The 16,647-nt window shown below is 43.8% G+C and overlaps 1 protein-coding gene and 1 long non-coding RNA gene across 5 annotated transcripts; both read right to left on the reverse strand.

Moving 5' to 3' along the window:
* Nucleotides 1-646: 646 nt before the first annotated feature.
* UBE2V1 (ubiquitin conjugating enzyme E2 V1) lies at nt 647-16,647 on the reverse strand. 2 transcript variants are annotated; one of them, XM_061441627.1, is made up of 4 exons: nt 16,509-16,647; nt 6,141-6,289; nt 2,693-2,818; nt 647-2,299 (listed from the first exon to the last, which is right to left on the reverse strand). In XM_061441627.1, exons 1-4 carry the CDS (start codon nt 16,528-16,530, stop codon nt 2,153-2,155), a joined length of 444 nt encoding a protein of 147 aa, XP_061297611.1. In that variant the 5' UTR covers nt 16,531-16,647; the 3' UTR covers nt 647-2,152. The 2 variants fall into 2 exon arrangements, with proteins under 2 accessions (XP_061297611.1, XP_061297612.1); XM_061441628.1 differs by having other exon boundaries at nt 16,515-16,606.
* LOC133262435 (uncharacterized) lies at nt 6,899-15,331 on the reverse strand. 3 transcript variants are annotated; one of them, XR_009741308.1, is made up of 3 exons: nt 15,043-15,331; nt 11,953-14,913; nt 6,899-11,369 (listed from the first exon to the last, which is right to left on the reverse strand). It is a non-coding gene; the product is annotated as an uncharacterized LOC133262435 (long non-coding RNA). The 3 variants fall into 3 exon arrangements; XR_009741307.1 differs by having other exon boundaries at nt 11,953-13,968; nt 14,759-15,331; XR_009741309.1 differs by having other exon boundaries at nt 11,953-13,262; nt 13,874-15,331.

The raw sequence follows: 16,647 nt of genomic DNA on the forward strand, positions 1-16,647 counted from the left end.
CCAGATTTGGAGGGATCAGCTTTTTACACTTTGCTATTTGAAGGAAAACAGGTAAAGTTTCAGGACGTGAAGCTCTCCTTGAACTTGACAGCGTTTAACATGCAACTGCGCGGGGATTTGATCTCCTCAGGACCACAGCACGTAAAGGTCACTGCAATGACAGAGCACCTCCAGCCAGCACATGTATCTAGAAATGCACTTCAGCAGTTCCTCAAGCATCATGTAACGTTACCAACTGTCAAGTCTAGGGGAGTTTGAGGTTTAATCTAAGACTAAAGCCTCTCCTTGGCACAGCAGCAGCAGCTGGATAAAGACAATTGCCTTTCACCACCAGTCTACAGACTCCTAGTTAAACATGATCTGTAGGAAGATACTTCCAGCAAATCAAGAATTCCATAAGGGATTAAAATTCTAAACATAAATACAATTAAAGCCTTCTAATATTAATGCACACTTTTTATTATATTAAAATCAGGCAATGGTCTGATACAATAAAAAGGCTGCTTATGGAATACTGTTATGTTAAACTTTAATTACAGAGGATGTTAAATCCTTACAACTAATATTTTCCTCAAAAGAGTTAATGGAAACATCAATTGTTCATTGACTTGATAGCTGCTGCTTTAAAATGTGTTCATTTTTACTCTTTTCCTTTTTTTTTTTCCTTTTTTTTGTTTTCTTTTTTTACACAAACACTGAATTTGTTCATAAAACTCAGGACACACTAGGTTGGTTGTATGTAAGCTTGCATCCACATTTCAGCAGCTAGTGGTCCGAAACAGTAAACCAGAAAAGGCAGTGATTTGCCAGGATGCAAAGCCAATCAAGGTCCTCGATCTGCTGTACGCACCAGAATCTTCACTGAGGAGATTTCTCTTCTAAGACTTACAGAATCCTAACGAAATCTACCACTTATTTGATTTGTCTGTAGTCATTACATCTTTAGAAGGGCCAAACATAAGTGCAATATTTTGTTAATTAACATTCGTGGGTCAATCCAAAGCACCAAAACACAACTATTTGAGCTGGAGCGTGTGTTCAGAATCTCTGTGTGCAGAGTTTCCCCCGTAACAGTTTGGCAGCAGCAGAAGGTTTCAGCAATCCTGGTAAATTACTGCTCTTTTCACCACGTCAAAAGCCTATCTAATAACATCAGCCGTGGCCAGCTTGGCGGTGTGGCAGCAGTGCTGGAGGGACAGGGGAAATCCAAGTTTGCGAGCAGAATAGATACTCTTGTTTCCCAGGCTGGTGAAGACTAAATTTGTTGCAAAACCAAAATGATAAGCGGGAGGGAACAGGTCAAGTTACTGCCCCAACGCTTACCCCTGCTGGCCAGGGGTGAGAAGAGTCACAAAGAGGGGCAAAAAGAAAGCAGCATCCCCGCTAAAAAGAGGGGAAGAGGGAAGAGATTAAAAGAACCCTGAATCCCTCACCCAAAGCCCACATCACTGGTGAGGAGGACCAGGAAGAGAAATACAATCTATGCCTTGGCCAAAGGGAAGAAGGAAGTTTGCCCGGATCAGGGCATTAAAAAAAAACAAAACCCAAAACAATAAAAAACCCCAAAACGACCACAGTCACATTCAGCCTTTACTAGAGATAGCACAAAGGGAGGGATGACTGAGGTTAGCACACATCCCCATTAGTAGTCCATAAAGCCCAGTGTAGTACTGGAAGCAAAAACCTTTGTGTCTACTCTAATAAATAGCCCTGAGCTTCGACTCTATTGCAAAAGACAGAAAAAAAAACAAACCCCAGGCCAGACACACAGCAAGGTGATTGTGGGATGGATGCTTTCACAGTTACGTTAGATGTGCCACACTGGTCTTGACAGTAATAAATTTAAATAGACTTTTCCTGATACCAGAAGTTCAGCTATGTGGACAGTGGTTACACGACAGGATTATTTGTTATAGCACAACTTATATTTCAAATGAAAAAAAAAAAACAACCCAAAAAACCCCAAAAACAAACAAACAAAAAAATTAGTATCATTTACAGTATCTCATGAAAAAACTTCCTTTGAATGGGAACTTCCTTTCCAGTATTTCTGAGGTCTACAAGATGCATCTAGAAAATTTACTACTGTGGAAAATGAAGACAGCTTAAATTGAATAAGGGGGGCATGGTTTTGTTTTTGTTTTGTTTTTAATTAATTGCTGTAACATTGTCCTTCAGGTGGCTGAGGAAGTTTCATATTTTCTTTAGACATCATTAGACGCCGAAGCTCTTGCAGAACAACTTTGATACTATAAGAATTCTGCCATTTTGCTAGGACTGATATGGCTCTGGGGTCCACCTAAAATAGACAAAAAGATCATTCCTGTCAGAATTGATATGTTTGATACACTTGCACCACCCCAAACCCTCCAACTAAAGAGCTTCTAAGAAATCTGAGTGGGAGAAACCAAAGCAAGCAGAAGCAAGCAAGCAGTTTCCTAAAAGCATAATAAATCCCTGCATGATGCAACTACTTGTGAGTTGCAAGAGGGCAGGAAAAGTTAATTCCACGTTTTGATTTGAGAACACACTTGGCATGTCCACTTCCCTCCTACCCCCTTTTGCTTCTCCTCAAGGCAAACAGCACCAGCAAGCAGTAAACAGTTAAGCAAGTTGTAAGTATAAAACAAAAGCATTAACTGGAAGATGCACATGAAAACCATGTTAAAATGAATAAAACCAAAAAACTTACCACTCCATTAGAACTATTTACTCCATTCATATTAATTTTTGTTACAAATCTTACAAATGGAGGTGCTTCTGGATACTTAGGCCCACATTCTATTTTAAGGCTGTATATTCTGTTTTCATAAATTGTCTGAGGGGAGAAGAAAGGGAGGAAAACAATTACATGAGGCAGTTCAGTAAGCATTCGGTTAAAACAGTGGTTACTTTAGGGACATCGTAACTACTTAACATGAGGGCAGCCACTTATATATTGTGCTGGCTACCTCTGTTTTGGGTTCATTTTCTAATATTCAGAGTATCATAGAATGGTATTGAATATTACCTCTTCAGGGTAATAAATTCTACTGGTCTTTTAAGCATTCAATTTTCACATAAAGAATGAAACTGGCATTGCTTCCATTCACCGACTGAAGTGATTCTTTTAATCATCATATATAGCTCAGATACCCACTTTTCAGCTATCTTTATGAAGCAGCTTTGTCTTACCAGTTTACTAACCAGACTCTCTTCCTTGAAATTGAAGCCATAGCTTTAACAGTTAGTTAGGAAACTATCTCATCTGCCTGCCCTAGAACTGCACTTCAAAAATACTCCTTGGTCTCCTTGGTCATAAACCAACCTGCTGGTTCTCAGAAAGGGGAATTCCTCCCATTGCAAAGTACATCCTGATCCCAAACAGCATTACCACCGTCTCCACAGCAGTAACACTTCACAGCTAATAGAAACCCTGGATCAAGAGCTCTTAACTAACTAAACAATGGAAATAGATGAGAGACTACAAGGCTACACTGAATCTTCAATATTTAAAAGTCATTAAAAGAAGCAACAGTTAAGGTTATTCTGCATTCTGAGAGTAACTCATTCTGATGTGCTGAGCCAGTGCAGCCGGCCACAGAGCTTCAGCTAAGCTGGGCAATGCAGGAAGCTGGCAGCAGCATACAACAGCAAAAGGATCATCATGGGCAAATTTAGGCAGGCAAGATCTCCATGTTCAGAGCTTCTGACACCATTTCCCACACCTCAATGCTGTAACAAACATTAAACTCACAAAGCAGTGACCACGAGCAAAAATCCAGAACGTGTGACTGCAGAAGCCCAGAAGCAGCTCCTCCTCACCTGTGGCAGCAGAGCAGAACGCTCCACCAGGATCTTAAGAACAGTATATTAGAACTCCTTGCAATCCCTCTCAGGGCCTGTTACGCCCCTGAACATCTTAGTATTTCCCTTAATGAGTATTTTGATGCAAACCACTACCAAAAACCTAAGAACTGACTTCCTGGCTTGGCTGCTTCTTATGTGTGTGGATGAAGGGGCTTCCAATCAGCACTGGCCAGCGCTGGCTGGCACCAGTACCTCTTGGTCACTCCCCCAGCGCCTCAGGCAGCCAGCCTTTCAGATACCAGCAAAGGCAGGGACAAGCTGAATGCTGTGACAAAGTTCTGGGGGGGGAAAAGTCATCTGTCAGCTCTGCTCAGGTCTGCTGAGCCCCTGAGCGTGTGTGGCCCACAGGGCAACTAAGAGCCCAGAGGTTCATGCAGGTTTTTAGGGTCTTTGCCAATAACCACACCACGTGAGGACTGGTGAATGGAATCCCTTGCCTGTGCACATGTCCACAGCCAATATAAAATACGTGCAGATAAAGCTGAAGTTGTGACAGTGCCACTGTTTTTAAATAGCTTGTATAAACAAGATGAATCACTGGCTGCAAAGCTATCTGCACAAAGTCTGGGAAGGAGAAGGATGCTTCCATGTATGGTAGCAGGGATATTCAGAGCAGCAGCATGTATCTAACTCTGCACCACGATTCATTTTTCTCTCTGGGATGCCTACGATAAGACTCTTCCACCTGCTCCAAGTGTGACTGCTTTCTACCCAGAAGGAAATAGGATTTTCATTTTTATTCCCCCATTGCCAGTATTCTCACATCCTAGTCAGGAAAAAAAAAATGGTAATAATATAACCAAGAACAGTACTGAAAGCAGGACAGTCACTTATCAAACAAGAATGACTCGAAGTTCCCAGAATCTCTCCCAGTACAGCCCATTGCCTTCAAGCAATAAGAAAGCATGATGCACTTCGAAAACATCTATATCCTTAAGTGTGCCAGAAGGACAAAAGAGGCACAGCTGAACCATCTTCCGTGGTAGTCCTCTAGCCTTGGTTGGCAGTATGACATGAACTACACATTTCTATCACTTCTACTAAGTCAGCACATGTCTATTTGCACGCTGCAGTTTCTATTTAATTTTCTAAATTAGATTTCAAGGTTGCTTAAATTCTCCATGAAGTGTATGCACACAGCAAGCTTTCCTCAGTCTTACTGCTCATTAACGCTCTCCTAATGTTCTAGAATAAAATGCTGTTCTAGCAAATGATATCATAAACAAATGAAATGATCAAAAATGGGGAAATGTTAACACTGGCAGACAAAAAAGTAAACAACACTTCTGGATGGGAACACTGCACATGTAATGCCATTGTAATATGGATTCTTGTACAACCTCATGGCGTGGCAGAAAAGGCAACTGACAGAAGGGAAACACATAGGGCAGTAGCATGGTTAAAGATCTGCAAAGGTTTCCTTATAAAGGACAGAGAACACTGGAATTACTGGGAAGTGAAACTGAGGCCAGATACAGAAGACAACATCTACTATTTGCAGGAAGGAGATTCAGCTACTTGCACTACATGGCAAGGATATTAAAGACACAGAACAGAGATACACAGTGAAACCGGAGATAACAGGCAAGTTTTGGGTTTAGAATACATGCATACATACAAAGCACAGTAAGTCCTCAAGTTCACTACCAGAGTGGAGACCCACAGTTTAGTAGGGTTCGAGGGGAGAAGAGAGTTGAGAACGCAACAATACCACCACAAAGACGAGTAGCATTGTAAAAAGCTACTTTGGGAAAGAACACTAAGAAATTAAATTCATTAAAATTTGAGTTTCCCAAGTTAGCTGAAACTCTACAAGAGCAAGTCAGTACTGCTGCAATAAAAACCAACCCATGAACTCAACAAGAAACAGCAGAAAGACTAGCAGTACTGGACAAAACATCCATGTTTTACCTACATTAGCTCCACATGTAATCTCACTAGCCGAAGGATTTTAAACCTTGCTGTATTCAAGAGTACAGGATACTAGAATCCTGGAATCTCAAAAGTTATGTCTTAATGAATCTGTAAATATAAAGCAGACATGTAACAGAACTAACCAGAGAAAGGCACTAAAAATATTCCAAATTAAAAGCAAAAGACACACAGATACATGAACCCCATTATTACATGGAACTTGAACCTTCAACATAAATCACTAGCTAAAGTGTTTTTTTTTCCCCACTCATTTGTGTTCCCTTTGTTTTCTACTTCAGTGGTTAGGTTAAGGGAAGAAAAGGGAGAAGAGAAATAAGAGTAACAGTACTATTTTAATAGTTAAGCATATAACTTACTCTTGGAGGTCCAATAATCATTCCTGTCCATCTTGTAAGTGTCATGTCTTCGTCATCTTCAAGGCCCCAGCTAACTGTTCCATCACCTACTCCTTTCTGACCTTCTTCAAGTTCTTCCAACAGACGAAAATTACGAGGGACTTTTACTCCTGAAAAACATCAGAAAAACATTTTGAATTGAGAGATCCAGTAAACAAATGAACCCAAAGTAATTGCCCTGATACTTCTGGTCATTCTACAGCAAGCATTTTGGGTAAATCCATAAAAATAGCATCTGTTTTTCAATGACAACATTTCAACACTATGAAAAGGATATCCTCATACTTAGCTTGGATTTTACAAGCAAAATAAGGTATTCACAATTAAACACACTAGAAGGATGACAGGCCAGGTACTGGGGCAGGCAGTAAAATGACAGGAAATGTCTGTCCATTCAGAAATACACACAGTATCACAGAGCTCTAATTAGCACTTGTCTGTATGATTTATAGTACAAAAGCTTAGGAGATTCTGCAAAATCAGAGCTCAACAGCACCCAACTTACTCAGAGCTTTCAAAATACCATTCAAGGCAAATAAAACTCCAAACAGTAGTTAATCTGAAGTTAAATTAAGTGGGCTTTGTCAGCAGCAATAGCATTCTTTGTATGCATGACCTCCACCACCAAGGAATTTCTGCACTTCTTAGGTGTTGGTACATTTATCCTCAAAATATACAGCAGAACAGGAAATGCTCTTATTCCTATCAGAGACTGCAGACTCCAAGGTCAGTGAAGGAGGCAGGAGATGTTCCAGGTGCCAGAGCAGATTCCCCTGCAGCCTGCAGTGCAGGGCACAACGGGTGCTCCTGCAGCCCATAGAGGTCCATGGTGGAGCAGATCTCCACCTACAGCACGGGAGCAGAGGGATGCCCGAAGAGGCTGTGACCTCATGGGAAGCCTGTCCTGGAGCAGGCTCCTGGCAGGAGCTGTGGCCCTGTGGGGAGAGGAACCCAAACTGGACCAGGTTTGCTGCAGGACTGGTGACCCCGCTGGGGATCCATGCTGGAGCAGTTTGTTCCTGAATGACTGCACCCAACGGAAGCTGGCCATTTTGATACATGCATCTAACATAACATGTTCAAGAATATCCCAAGGAAGCATGATTCAGTAACACAGCTGTATGAAGAGAAACCTGGAGTCCAAATAATGGCACCAGAAGAGGCGAGACCTGCACTGGCTACACCAAACCACACATGTGGGGGCTGCAGAGCACGACTCAAACACAGCTCCATGCCAAATCTGCATCCTCAACTCTCAGGGAGACCGCACTGTTACCATGGCTGCTGAGTAATACCAATCTTTGGCTGCAAAAGGAAATGAGTCAGTTGGGGCTGGTGAAGCCATCCCCGTAAGATTAACCAAGCCCCAAACCATCAGTGGTAAGATGACCTCTTGGGAATCACTGTTGCTTCCCCTGCTTAAAAAGCTCCAGCATCTCCCCTCTCAGCAAGTCTTAGAAGTATGCAGTGTGTACTTTGTGTACCTCAGGCACATGAAGATTCAAGTATGCAGCTCATACCTGAATCATGATTAGCCACCCCAGTTTTAACTACATTCCCAAAACTCTCCATGCTGTAGCTAGAGGAAACAGAGAAGAGAGCAGTCTACCTCCAACAGGAACAACTGGAGTGTGAGTTGAAGGACAAGGTTCCACCTTTACTTACACACACAACCTATTTCACTACTGCAGCAGTGGATGCATGGGAGCGCTGGTGATGGGGAATGACTCACTGCTGTGATGCCTGGAGCTGCTGTCTGGGTTTCAGCCCTGCCTGCTGGCGCCTAGGGAAAGAAACAGCCAGCGAAGGAGGACAACGAAGAAGCAAAAGGTCCTTTTGGAGGGTGAACTCCACCCTTGGGTCTGACACAGAGCTCTTCAACAATGCAGGTGATGCTGCAAAGGAAACCGTCGTGGTTATTATTAGAGCCTCTCCCCAGTCACAGATGCAATAAGCTGAAGCCAGCAAAAGACCTGCCTTGAATGTGCCATGTTGCCAAGAAATGCTCACTGTGGACCACAACATCGTGATGCTTAACAAACATCCTCTCAAGTCTCTGTGCTTCAGCACTTGATAATACCACTCCATATTTACCAGTGGCTCAAAGATAATTTACTGATATTTACTTAGACCAAAGCAAATAACCCAGGAGGAATCAGCTTTATGGTAAGCACACACAGGCCACGCATTAAAGGAGGCAAAAAAAACATTGCCTGTCCACCCTCCCTCTGAGCATCACGTACCCTGTTCAGAGTGAGGCAGGAATCCCATGTGAAGAAAATTAAGTGATCATGTAATTACAAATGACACCATCACGTATATATTTGAGAAGGCCACAAGCAGGGTTGAAAGGCAGCTTTAATTGTGACATTTGCTAACCAGAGCTCAGCTTGGCTTTACAACCTTACAGGAAGAGAAGGCCACTTTATTTCTGAGCCCTCCCCAGATCCAGCTGCTCTGATTCAGCATGAATCAGAGCCACAAGAGTCAGACAGGATGGTAGAGTTCTGACAAGTCTGAGGTCTACAGAGAGCTAGCTAGTCATATCGTGCACTGGCTCCTATCACACAGGAGAAGTTAACGTAAATTAATCCTACTTTCACAATAACTGCTCACTTGTGAGCACTACAGGAGCATGAGTGGCAAAAGGAGGTGCCAAAAGAGAAGTACGTAATATTAAAGATATTATGCACGTCACAGAAAATAAAATTATCATGGGAGATGACTGGTCACTTTACAACAAACCACCCTGTCTAACAGCATCACTGCCTTCTAAAATGTTTTATCCCTATGCTAAAGCTCGGAGGTGCAACAGAAAAGCAGCACCTCAGCCACTACAGAAGGCAAGTTCAGGGCCAAATAAATGACAGCTCCTCCCTGACACTTTCTCAAGAGATTCAAGAGGAATAAAACCAAATCTACATGTAAAAGACTATGGCCATACAATCACAAATGCTTTAAATTATTTCCAAATAACCTGCCCTTAAGGAAGGCAGAGTAAAAGACCAGATTCACCCTTCTATCAGCCTGGAAAGATGCATGAAGCCATTAAGCCAACCTCATCTCCTCTTCACTTGCAATGGCCTGCAGCACTCATGGTCAGCTACCACATCCCACTGGGACCCCAACCCCAGAAACCACACAAGCTTTATCACTTATGGTTGCATGCAAACGTATCATCATTGATGTTCGCTCTCCACCAAGATTCCTAGAAAGTGACCTGTTCTAGGCATACACATTATTTGGTAAATGCTTTCTATGGCTAAACCATGGCAGATTCAGAGTTGGGAGATGTCCTGCACCAGCTGACACAACCCTGAGTCAACTACGTGTCATCTTCCCACCCTCCAGTAAATACCTTGCATAATCTTTTCAGGGTAGGAATGGAGACTTTCAAGGCAGTAACCAAACCAACCTGTTTTTCTAAGAGTCCTTCATTTAACACAAGAAAACCTAAATAAAGTAAGAGGCAATTAAAAAGTAATCAGTTTGTTGAAAGTACATTGTTATGCATTTTAATTTAGCCTTTGCTATGGCTCAAGAAGACTCTCAAATAGCAGTTTGAAACAAACACAGTAATATCTAGAAAATAGCTTCACATGCAGCTTGCCTGACCACAGTGAAACACTTGCAGAAATGGAACTGAAAAAGCATTTCCAAGCAAAAGGAGGTATTTACTATTAATTGCAACAGCAAACCTATGAAAGTTAAATGATAACTGTACTGACAACGTAAGACCTCCAATGACACAGGTTTGTGCAGTCTTTCTGAAAGCTCACCTTTTAGTAAAGGTGCATTTGTGAAGCCTCAACCCTGCACACTAGTTCACCAGCTACAAAAAGTCCATTAACTGTTTCTATGGAAAACCAGAGAACAAAACTAAACCACACACTGGGTTTCCCAGAAAGTGAGGACGTGTACTTTACAGAGTTCAAAGTTGCACTTAAGAAGCTGTTAGGTTTTGGATGACATCCTCTTCAGCCTTCAAACAGAATCAGGACCTTCTGGTTTCACCTAATACCAGAGCTGCCAGGCAAGACCAGTAATGATGAGCCTTCACTACCACAACTCCTCACAACCCAGTTGCTTGCTAAGCAGTGAGCTGAAGAAAGAGACAGCAAGCTGAAATGAGGACACGAGGAATTTGACTGTGTCCGGTCAATCTCAGAGAGGAAAGTTCTGTACTTGGAAAGAACAGAATTATTCCTGGAAGACAGTTAAATGCCAACTTGGATTCTTAAAGTCCTTAAAACACACTCAGATTTACATCACAGCACTACTAAAGATATACAACTGAATGTGTCTTACGATAGTTTACCAGCCTGAGGTTTTTCCCATCTTGAATCTACATCCATGTGAAGTATATAATTTGGTTTTAACAAGTTACAATCAACCCTCTATGACAGACTATGCTTTTTAATCTTCCATTTTCCCCAGTTATATAGCAAAAGCAATTCCATATTCACAGAAACCTTAACAAGCTGAACACAGCACAGTGAAGCAAGGTGGACAACGTGCCTCTGAGTGTAGACCCTCTACTTGAAACATTTTCATCAATGTCTGTAGAACAAAAAAATACACCTCAAAAACTTCAGGAATACATTTCTCTTTCCTTTCTAAAGTGAAATCAAGTTATAAGCATTTCTCTTCAGGATTAAAGGACAAATACAAGGCCCAGCAAAGCACACAGAAAATGCACTTCACTCGTTAGGGGCTCTAAGGAGGGGAACCCTCATTTTGCTGAAGATTACTTGACACCTTCACTGGTAACACGCAACTTATCCAAATGCCCTTTCAGGCCAATTTTAGCTGCTTCTGTACTAGCTCCCAATTTACAGTAACTCAAGTGAGCTGAAATTCAACAGCTTTTAACACCTCTGTTGCTCAATACGTTAAAGCCCCTTCCATTGCTTGTTTTTTATGTATCTGATACTAAGCCCTAATTACATATTTTCCAATATATTCCTCATCTTTTTGCAGAGACTGCAACTACTGAAAATCTGACAGCTGACCCTTGCAGCACTGCCACTGTAAAGAAATAAAATCATTCCTCATCCAGTGGTATAGAAAGTTTCTGAACTGACAGAATATTTAAAACTGAGTAAAAGGCTTTTAGCAACTGTGACAAAAACTTTCAGGAGACAGGAACTTCAGATTTCTTGCATCATCTTTATAGTCATGATTTCCACTCTGATAACACAGACAGGTACCGAATTACTGTGCAGATCCAAAATAGCTTCCTGAGCACTTGAAACAAACTGAAGTGTTTTCTGTTGTGTAAGCTAGAGAACTGGTTCTGTCTTTCAACACTTTAAGCACTTTACTTGGAAAGAGATCATGTTAAAATATTTGTCTGAGGCAGACTGGCAGCATCACTGAGGTCTGGAGCCAAATACATCTTGTCAGATGCAGGAGAGTTAAAATCAGATGCATTCTGTGGCTTATATCACAAGTGAAAAGCAAAACATTACCAGCTCAGCTAGAAGTTAATTCAGAAAATAAGTCACCTTGAACTAACATCATGGACAAAATCTTTACACGAAATCTCAAGAGGGAAAACCCCACCATCTCCTCTTGGCATTGTGAAAAGAAACGGATGTCACTGACTGAGAGCCCAGCACTCTCCTCCAGCTGCCTCTTCTGTCACAAAGTATTGCTAAGTTTTCTTACACTCACACCACCCACCAAGAGGCGAGTGCATGAGTAGGCTCACTGATTCAGAGATAGGCTTTGAAGAGCAAGATGCCACACTGATAGACTAAGGCAGTGTTACCTGCTCAGTACAGCTTTAACAGCAGAGCTAAGCACAGGCGGGCAGAGGCAGGATGCACACTGCTGGGCTTTGCTTCTGGGCCAGGCCCAGGTCAGACCTGGGAGGAAAGCACACAAACTCATCAGTAGGTGCAGACAGAGTAATTCCAGCTTGACTTGCAATAGTTAAAAAACATCCTCACAACCTGGCAATTCCGAACTTCACACACCTTATCTGCCGGTATTATATCTTCTATGATTCTTCGCTACTTACATATTTAATACAATAACAAATCATTCTAAATTCTCAGCCAGAATGGTGTTTTTCAAATGTTATGTAACTTACATCATTATATATTAAAAGATTCAACTGAGTATCTTTTTGTAAATCTTAAACTATTTACCTTTTTATTTAATCTGCTGCATCCTTCCATTACAATACTCAAAGAAGCTTTCAATCTTTAGCACCTGCTATTTCGTGTGCTCTTACAGTCTATCTCATTTAAGAAGGCATAATTTATCTTCCTATTTTCTCTTCAATTACTTTTTCCCTACCCTTGAGTATGTTACTTACAGACTTAGAAAGTACTCAGTGGCTGGCAATATTTATTTTGAGATAACAGTGACTGTTGTGTGCAGTGCCCTCCAAAGGAGACATCACGGTCCATTTGCAGAGGCAGGTACACCTTCCATACCCTTCAATACGCAGTTTCTTCCTCACTGTAATGTTGCATTTGCTTTTTGCAAGCATAGATTTGAGTACACAGTAATGTTATGGGTCCCTCAACAACTATAAATGCATACTTTTAATACACTGTACTAAAACTGAGCTGTGCTCTTCTCTCCATTAGGAGTATTAAGATACATGTATTAGCACTATCGTGACTGTACACCTAATGAATCACCCTTCTGTAGTTCTTCACATTCCTCTGACTTCGCCTAGCTTTTATGTGGGGATATCATTTTACTGTTCAGTGCATCCAGCCTGTTGGTAATCACCATATCTACCACAGCCCTGCAAGAGACCCCCTAAACAGACCTGGGAGAGAAAAGTGGGTTGAAAGAAATCGTTAAACTTTCTCCAGGATGAAAGTTAGAGAAACAGGACTTCACAGGCCAGCATGGTCAGGATTTGACCCACCATAATATCAGAGTATGCAGGACAGCAACATGGAGCAAGCTCCTGTAGTCTAACTGCAACACAGACTCTCCACACAGCTCAACTTCCCTGCAGGGCCATGGGGTGCATGAGCCTCTGAGGAGCCCTGGATCTCTCAGGTAGATCACCTCTGGTACCTGAGCTAGCTGAGTGCTTCTGCGTGACACTTCAGTCTGAAGGACGGATAGACATAAACTTACAGTTTGATCATAGCCTCCCATGAAGGGCCTTATTAGAATGATTAAAGTCAACCCTTTCTTTTTATCAATATATTAATTGTATGTGTGGAAATCACACATCATCAGCAATGCAGAACTCTATATTTGTATGGATAGTTAATCTTCCTCCTAGTAGCTGTGCTGTGTTTTGGCTATAGTCTGAGAATAATGTTGATAACACACTGATGTTTTAGTTCTTGCTAAATAGCACTTATCCTGATCAAGGACTTTTCAGTCTCTTGCTCTGCCAGTGAGGAGGGGCACAAGAAGATGGAGGGAGCACAGCCAGGACCTGAACTAGCCAAAGGGATATTCCATACCATAGAACAGCATGCTCAGTATATAAAGTGGCGGGAGTTAGCCAGGAGGGGCTGATCACTGCTCAGGGACAGGCTGGGCATCAGTCAGCAGGTGTGAGGAACTGTACTGTGCTTCACTGTTGTTTGTTAGTTGGCTGGGTTTTTTGTTTCTCTGTTATTTCCCTTTTCATTATTATTACTGTAGTTAGCAGTAGTATATTATATTTTAATTATTAAACTGTTCTTATATCAAAACATGGGTTTTACCTTCTTCCTGATTCTGTTCCCCATCCCACTGCTGGGGGGCAACTGATACTGCTGGACCTTGCATCATAACATTTCTTCCAGGTGAGGGCAGTTTTCTTCTCCTGTTAATAATTTCTACCTGTTTAGTAGATACAGGTATCAGGCTTTCTTGTCTGATTCCCACCACCAGCTCTATGACTTCCTTACGTTCCACAGACATTTGTTACCATTTCTTCCTCTGCGTCAGTAGCTGATTTTAAACACAGCCTCATTTTCTATCCTCAGCCTCTGTTTAAGCTCCTTTGCTGAACTCATGGTATCAAACATATTCAAGTGGTTATTATCAGCAACTATGAATAAATTAAGGTTCCACAAAACAAGTATTAGCAAAATCTATTTTACATCTGAGTAAAAACACTACTAAGCTACTTGCCCACAGCGAAGTGAACAGTGATAGAGAACAACGTGCTGTTATTTGTATGTGGTGGCTCTATTTGTATGTGCTGGGCAATGCCTTCAGTGCAGTGTCAAGAGGGAACAGTACAAACTGCATTGCAGTGCCACCACCACCACCAGTAACTGGACACTATGTTGTACTCTTTATCAGGAGAATCTCCATCATTTACTAATATAAGAAGAAAACCCAGACCACTGCTGGTAAGGCAGCCCATGATTTACAGCCAGACAAGGCTCTGAGGCTCAGTGTAAGATGCTGGTCTGTACCTGAAGGTTCTCTCAGACTGAACTAGGGGTTTACTGCAAAAGTTCACTTACTGCAACATGTTTGTAAGTCACAACTGATTTATTCTCCACCCCAATCTCCTCAGCAGCAGTTAAACACTCAGGATATCACAAGTAGCTGAACGGCAGCGCTTGTCAAATGCCCACACTACAGACACAAGACACGGATGCCCCTACCCACATCCACCTGGCTGTGTACTGCTTCACACTTCCAGCACTGAAGAGACAGCTTTCAGAAATCCCTGCAGTAGTAGGAAGCAATCCAAAAGACACCATGTGGCTAGCAGATGATGGTTAATGGCAGCTTATCACAAAGACCACTGGCTGCAAAAGAAAAGCTGTGCACAGGACTAGCTTTGGGCTTCACCACCACAGTCCGAGCCCCTTTCCACACATATCCCTCCATGACCGCTCAGACAACTAATCCACGAAGCTGCACAATAGAACACTTGCCTTGTTCCTCCAGCCAAACACAAACTGAAAAGTCAGCAGCTTGAGAGGATTATTGGGAAAGCATGGCCGCCAGAACAATATGACACAGGAGGGGGAAGAAGGCTCCGCTATATTTTTTGTGTATTTTAATCAAGTGTTCCAACACCTCACCATCAGGTTACGCTCAAACACAGATCTGTAAAGCACAGTTCTCAGCACAGCATCCACTGCATTTTGCAGCCTGTATTCATAATCTTGATTACTACAAGATATCTGCATTGCAATGGTTATTCTTAAAAGTTGAAACATTTCTAATAGATAGGTCTCTATTAATGACAAGAACTGCAAGATATTTTTGTTATATCTTCAAGAGAAATCTGGTGATTTCAAACTTGAGAGGAAGCAATTTTAAGACAAGTATTACAGTGGCACACGGAAAACCCCATATGGGCCTTATGAAAACAGGAAAATGAAACACGCTAAACAGAAGTGAAACTAATTTATTCGATCTAAGTTCATTAAATGATGTCAGCAAAGAACACCCCACTCAAGATCTAGTTGCAGTATTTCTGTTTAACATGCGATGCTAAGTGGAAAGACAGGATTTGTGTCACTATTCAAAGAGGGCGAGAAGCAATTTTAAAGGCAAAAAGATATATATTGACTTCTGGAAGCACGCACATCCTGACAAGGAAGTTCCATTGATGTAACAGGAAGATGTTATTAGTGAATAAGGTTTTTAAAGCCACTGATTTCACGCACGTAACTTAAGTACCGGCTCAGAGACCACCGCGAACAGGGAACCGGGAGGGCACCTCCGAGCACACGGAGCTCACCCGCAGAAGAGGAGCCAGCCCGGCGGCCCTGCGGTGCCGAGCCCAGGTTCAAGCCGCCGCGCCGGGCTCGCTCTGCGGCTCAGAGCGCCCAGGCCCGAACCGCAGGGCCGGGCCGAGGGCTGCGGGCCCGGACGGAGGGGTCCCTGCCCGGCCGTAGGGCCCAGCGCGCCGCCCCAGCGTCGCTTCCCGGAGCCGGCACACAGAGCGCCGGGGCACGCTTCCCGCCGGGCCGGCTCCACAGGCCCCTCCCGGCCCCGGGCCGGACTCGCCCCGTCGGGGCCGCTCCCACCGCGAGGCCTCGGCAGCCCCCGGGGAGGCGCCGGCCGAGCCCGCCCGAGCGCCGCGGGTTAGGAGCGGGGACCGGCCCCAGCACCGCGGCCAGGCACCAAACCCCTGCGGGCCGCGCCCCTCGGGCCGGACCCTCCGCCGCCGCCGCCCCTTCCCCCGCGGCCGCCGCCGCCCTCGCCCCTTCCCCGGGCGCCTCCCGGCCTAGCGGCCGCCACCGCCCCTCCGGCCCCGACACGCCCAGCCGGGCCGCCCGCAGCCTGCCGCGCCGCCGCCCGCACTGCCCGGAGCTGCCCCGCAGCGAGAAGCGGCCCCGGCCGGTCCCCCCAGCCCGCGGCCCTACGGCCCCGCCGCCCGCTCACCCGCACCCGTGGTGGCCGCCATCTTGCGCCGCTGCCGCCGGAGCCCCGCCCCCTGCCACACGTCAACGCAACGCGGGAAGTGCAGCTCCGAAGGCGCGGCGCGGGCGGGCGCGCTAAGAGGCCGCGGCGGGCGGGGTTA

Source organism: Pezoporus flaviventris, unplaced genomic scaffold (genome assembly GCF_033815535.1).
Source record: "Pezoporus flaviventris isolate CSIRO_AGI_PZ_B2104156 unplaced genomic scaffold, CSIRO_AGI_Pfla_v1 ptg000213l, whole genome shotgun sequence".
Lineage (NCBI taxonomy): Eukaryota > Metazoa > Chordata > Aves > Psittaciformes > Psittacidae > Pezoporus > Pezoporus flaviventris.

Excerpts from the sequence above, each read along its gene's own strand:
- UBE2V1 (XM_061441627.1), bottom strand. The coding sequence starts at position 16,530 with ATGGCGGCCACCACGGGTGCGG. Across the intron at positions 6,290-16,508 it reads GGCGGCCACCACGGGTGCGG|GAGTAAAAGTCCCTCGTAAT; the intron begins GTGAGCGGGCGG and ends GATGTTTTTCAG. Across the intron at positions 2,819-6,140 it reads TGATTATTGGACCTCCAAGA|ACAATTTATGAAAACAGAAT; the intron begins GTAAGTTATATG and ends TTCTCCCCTCAG.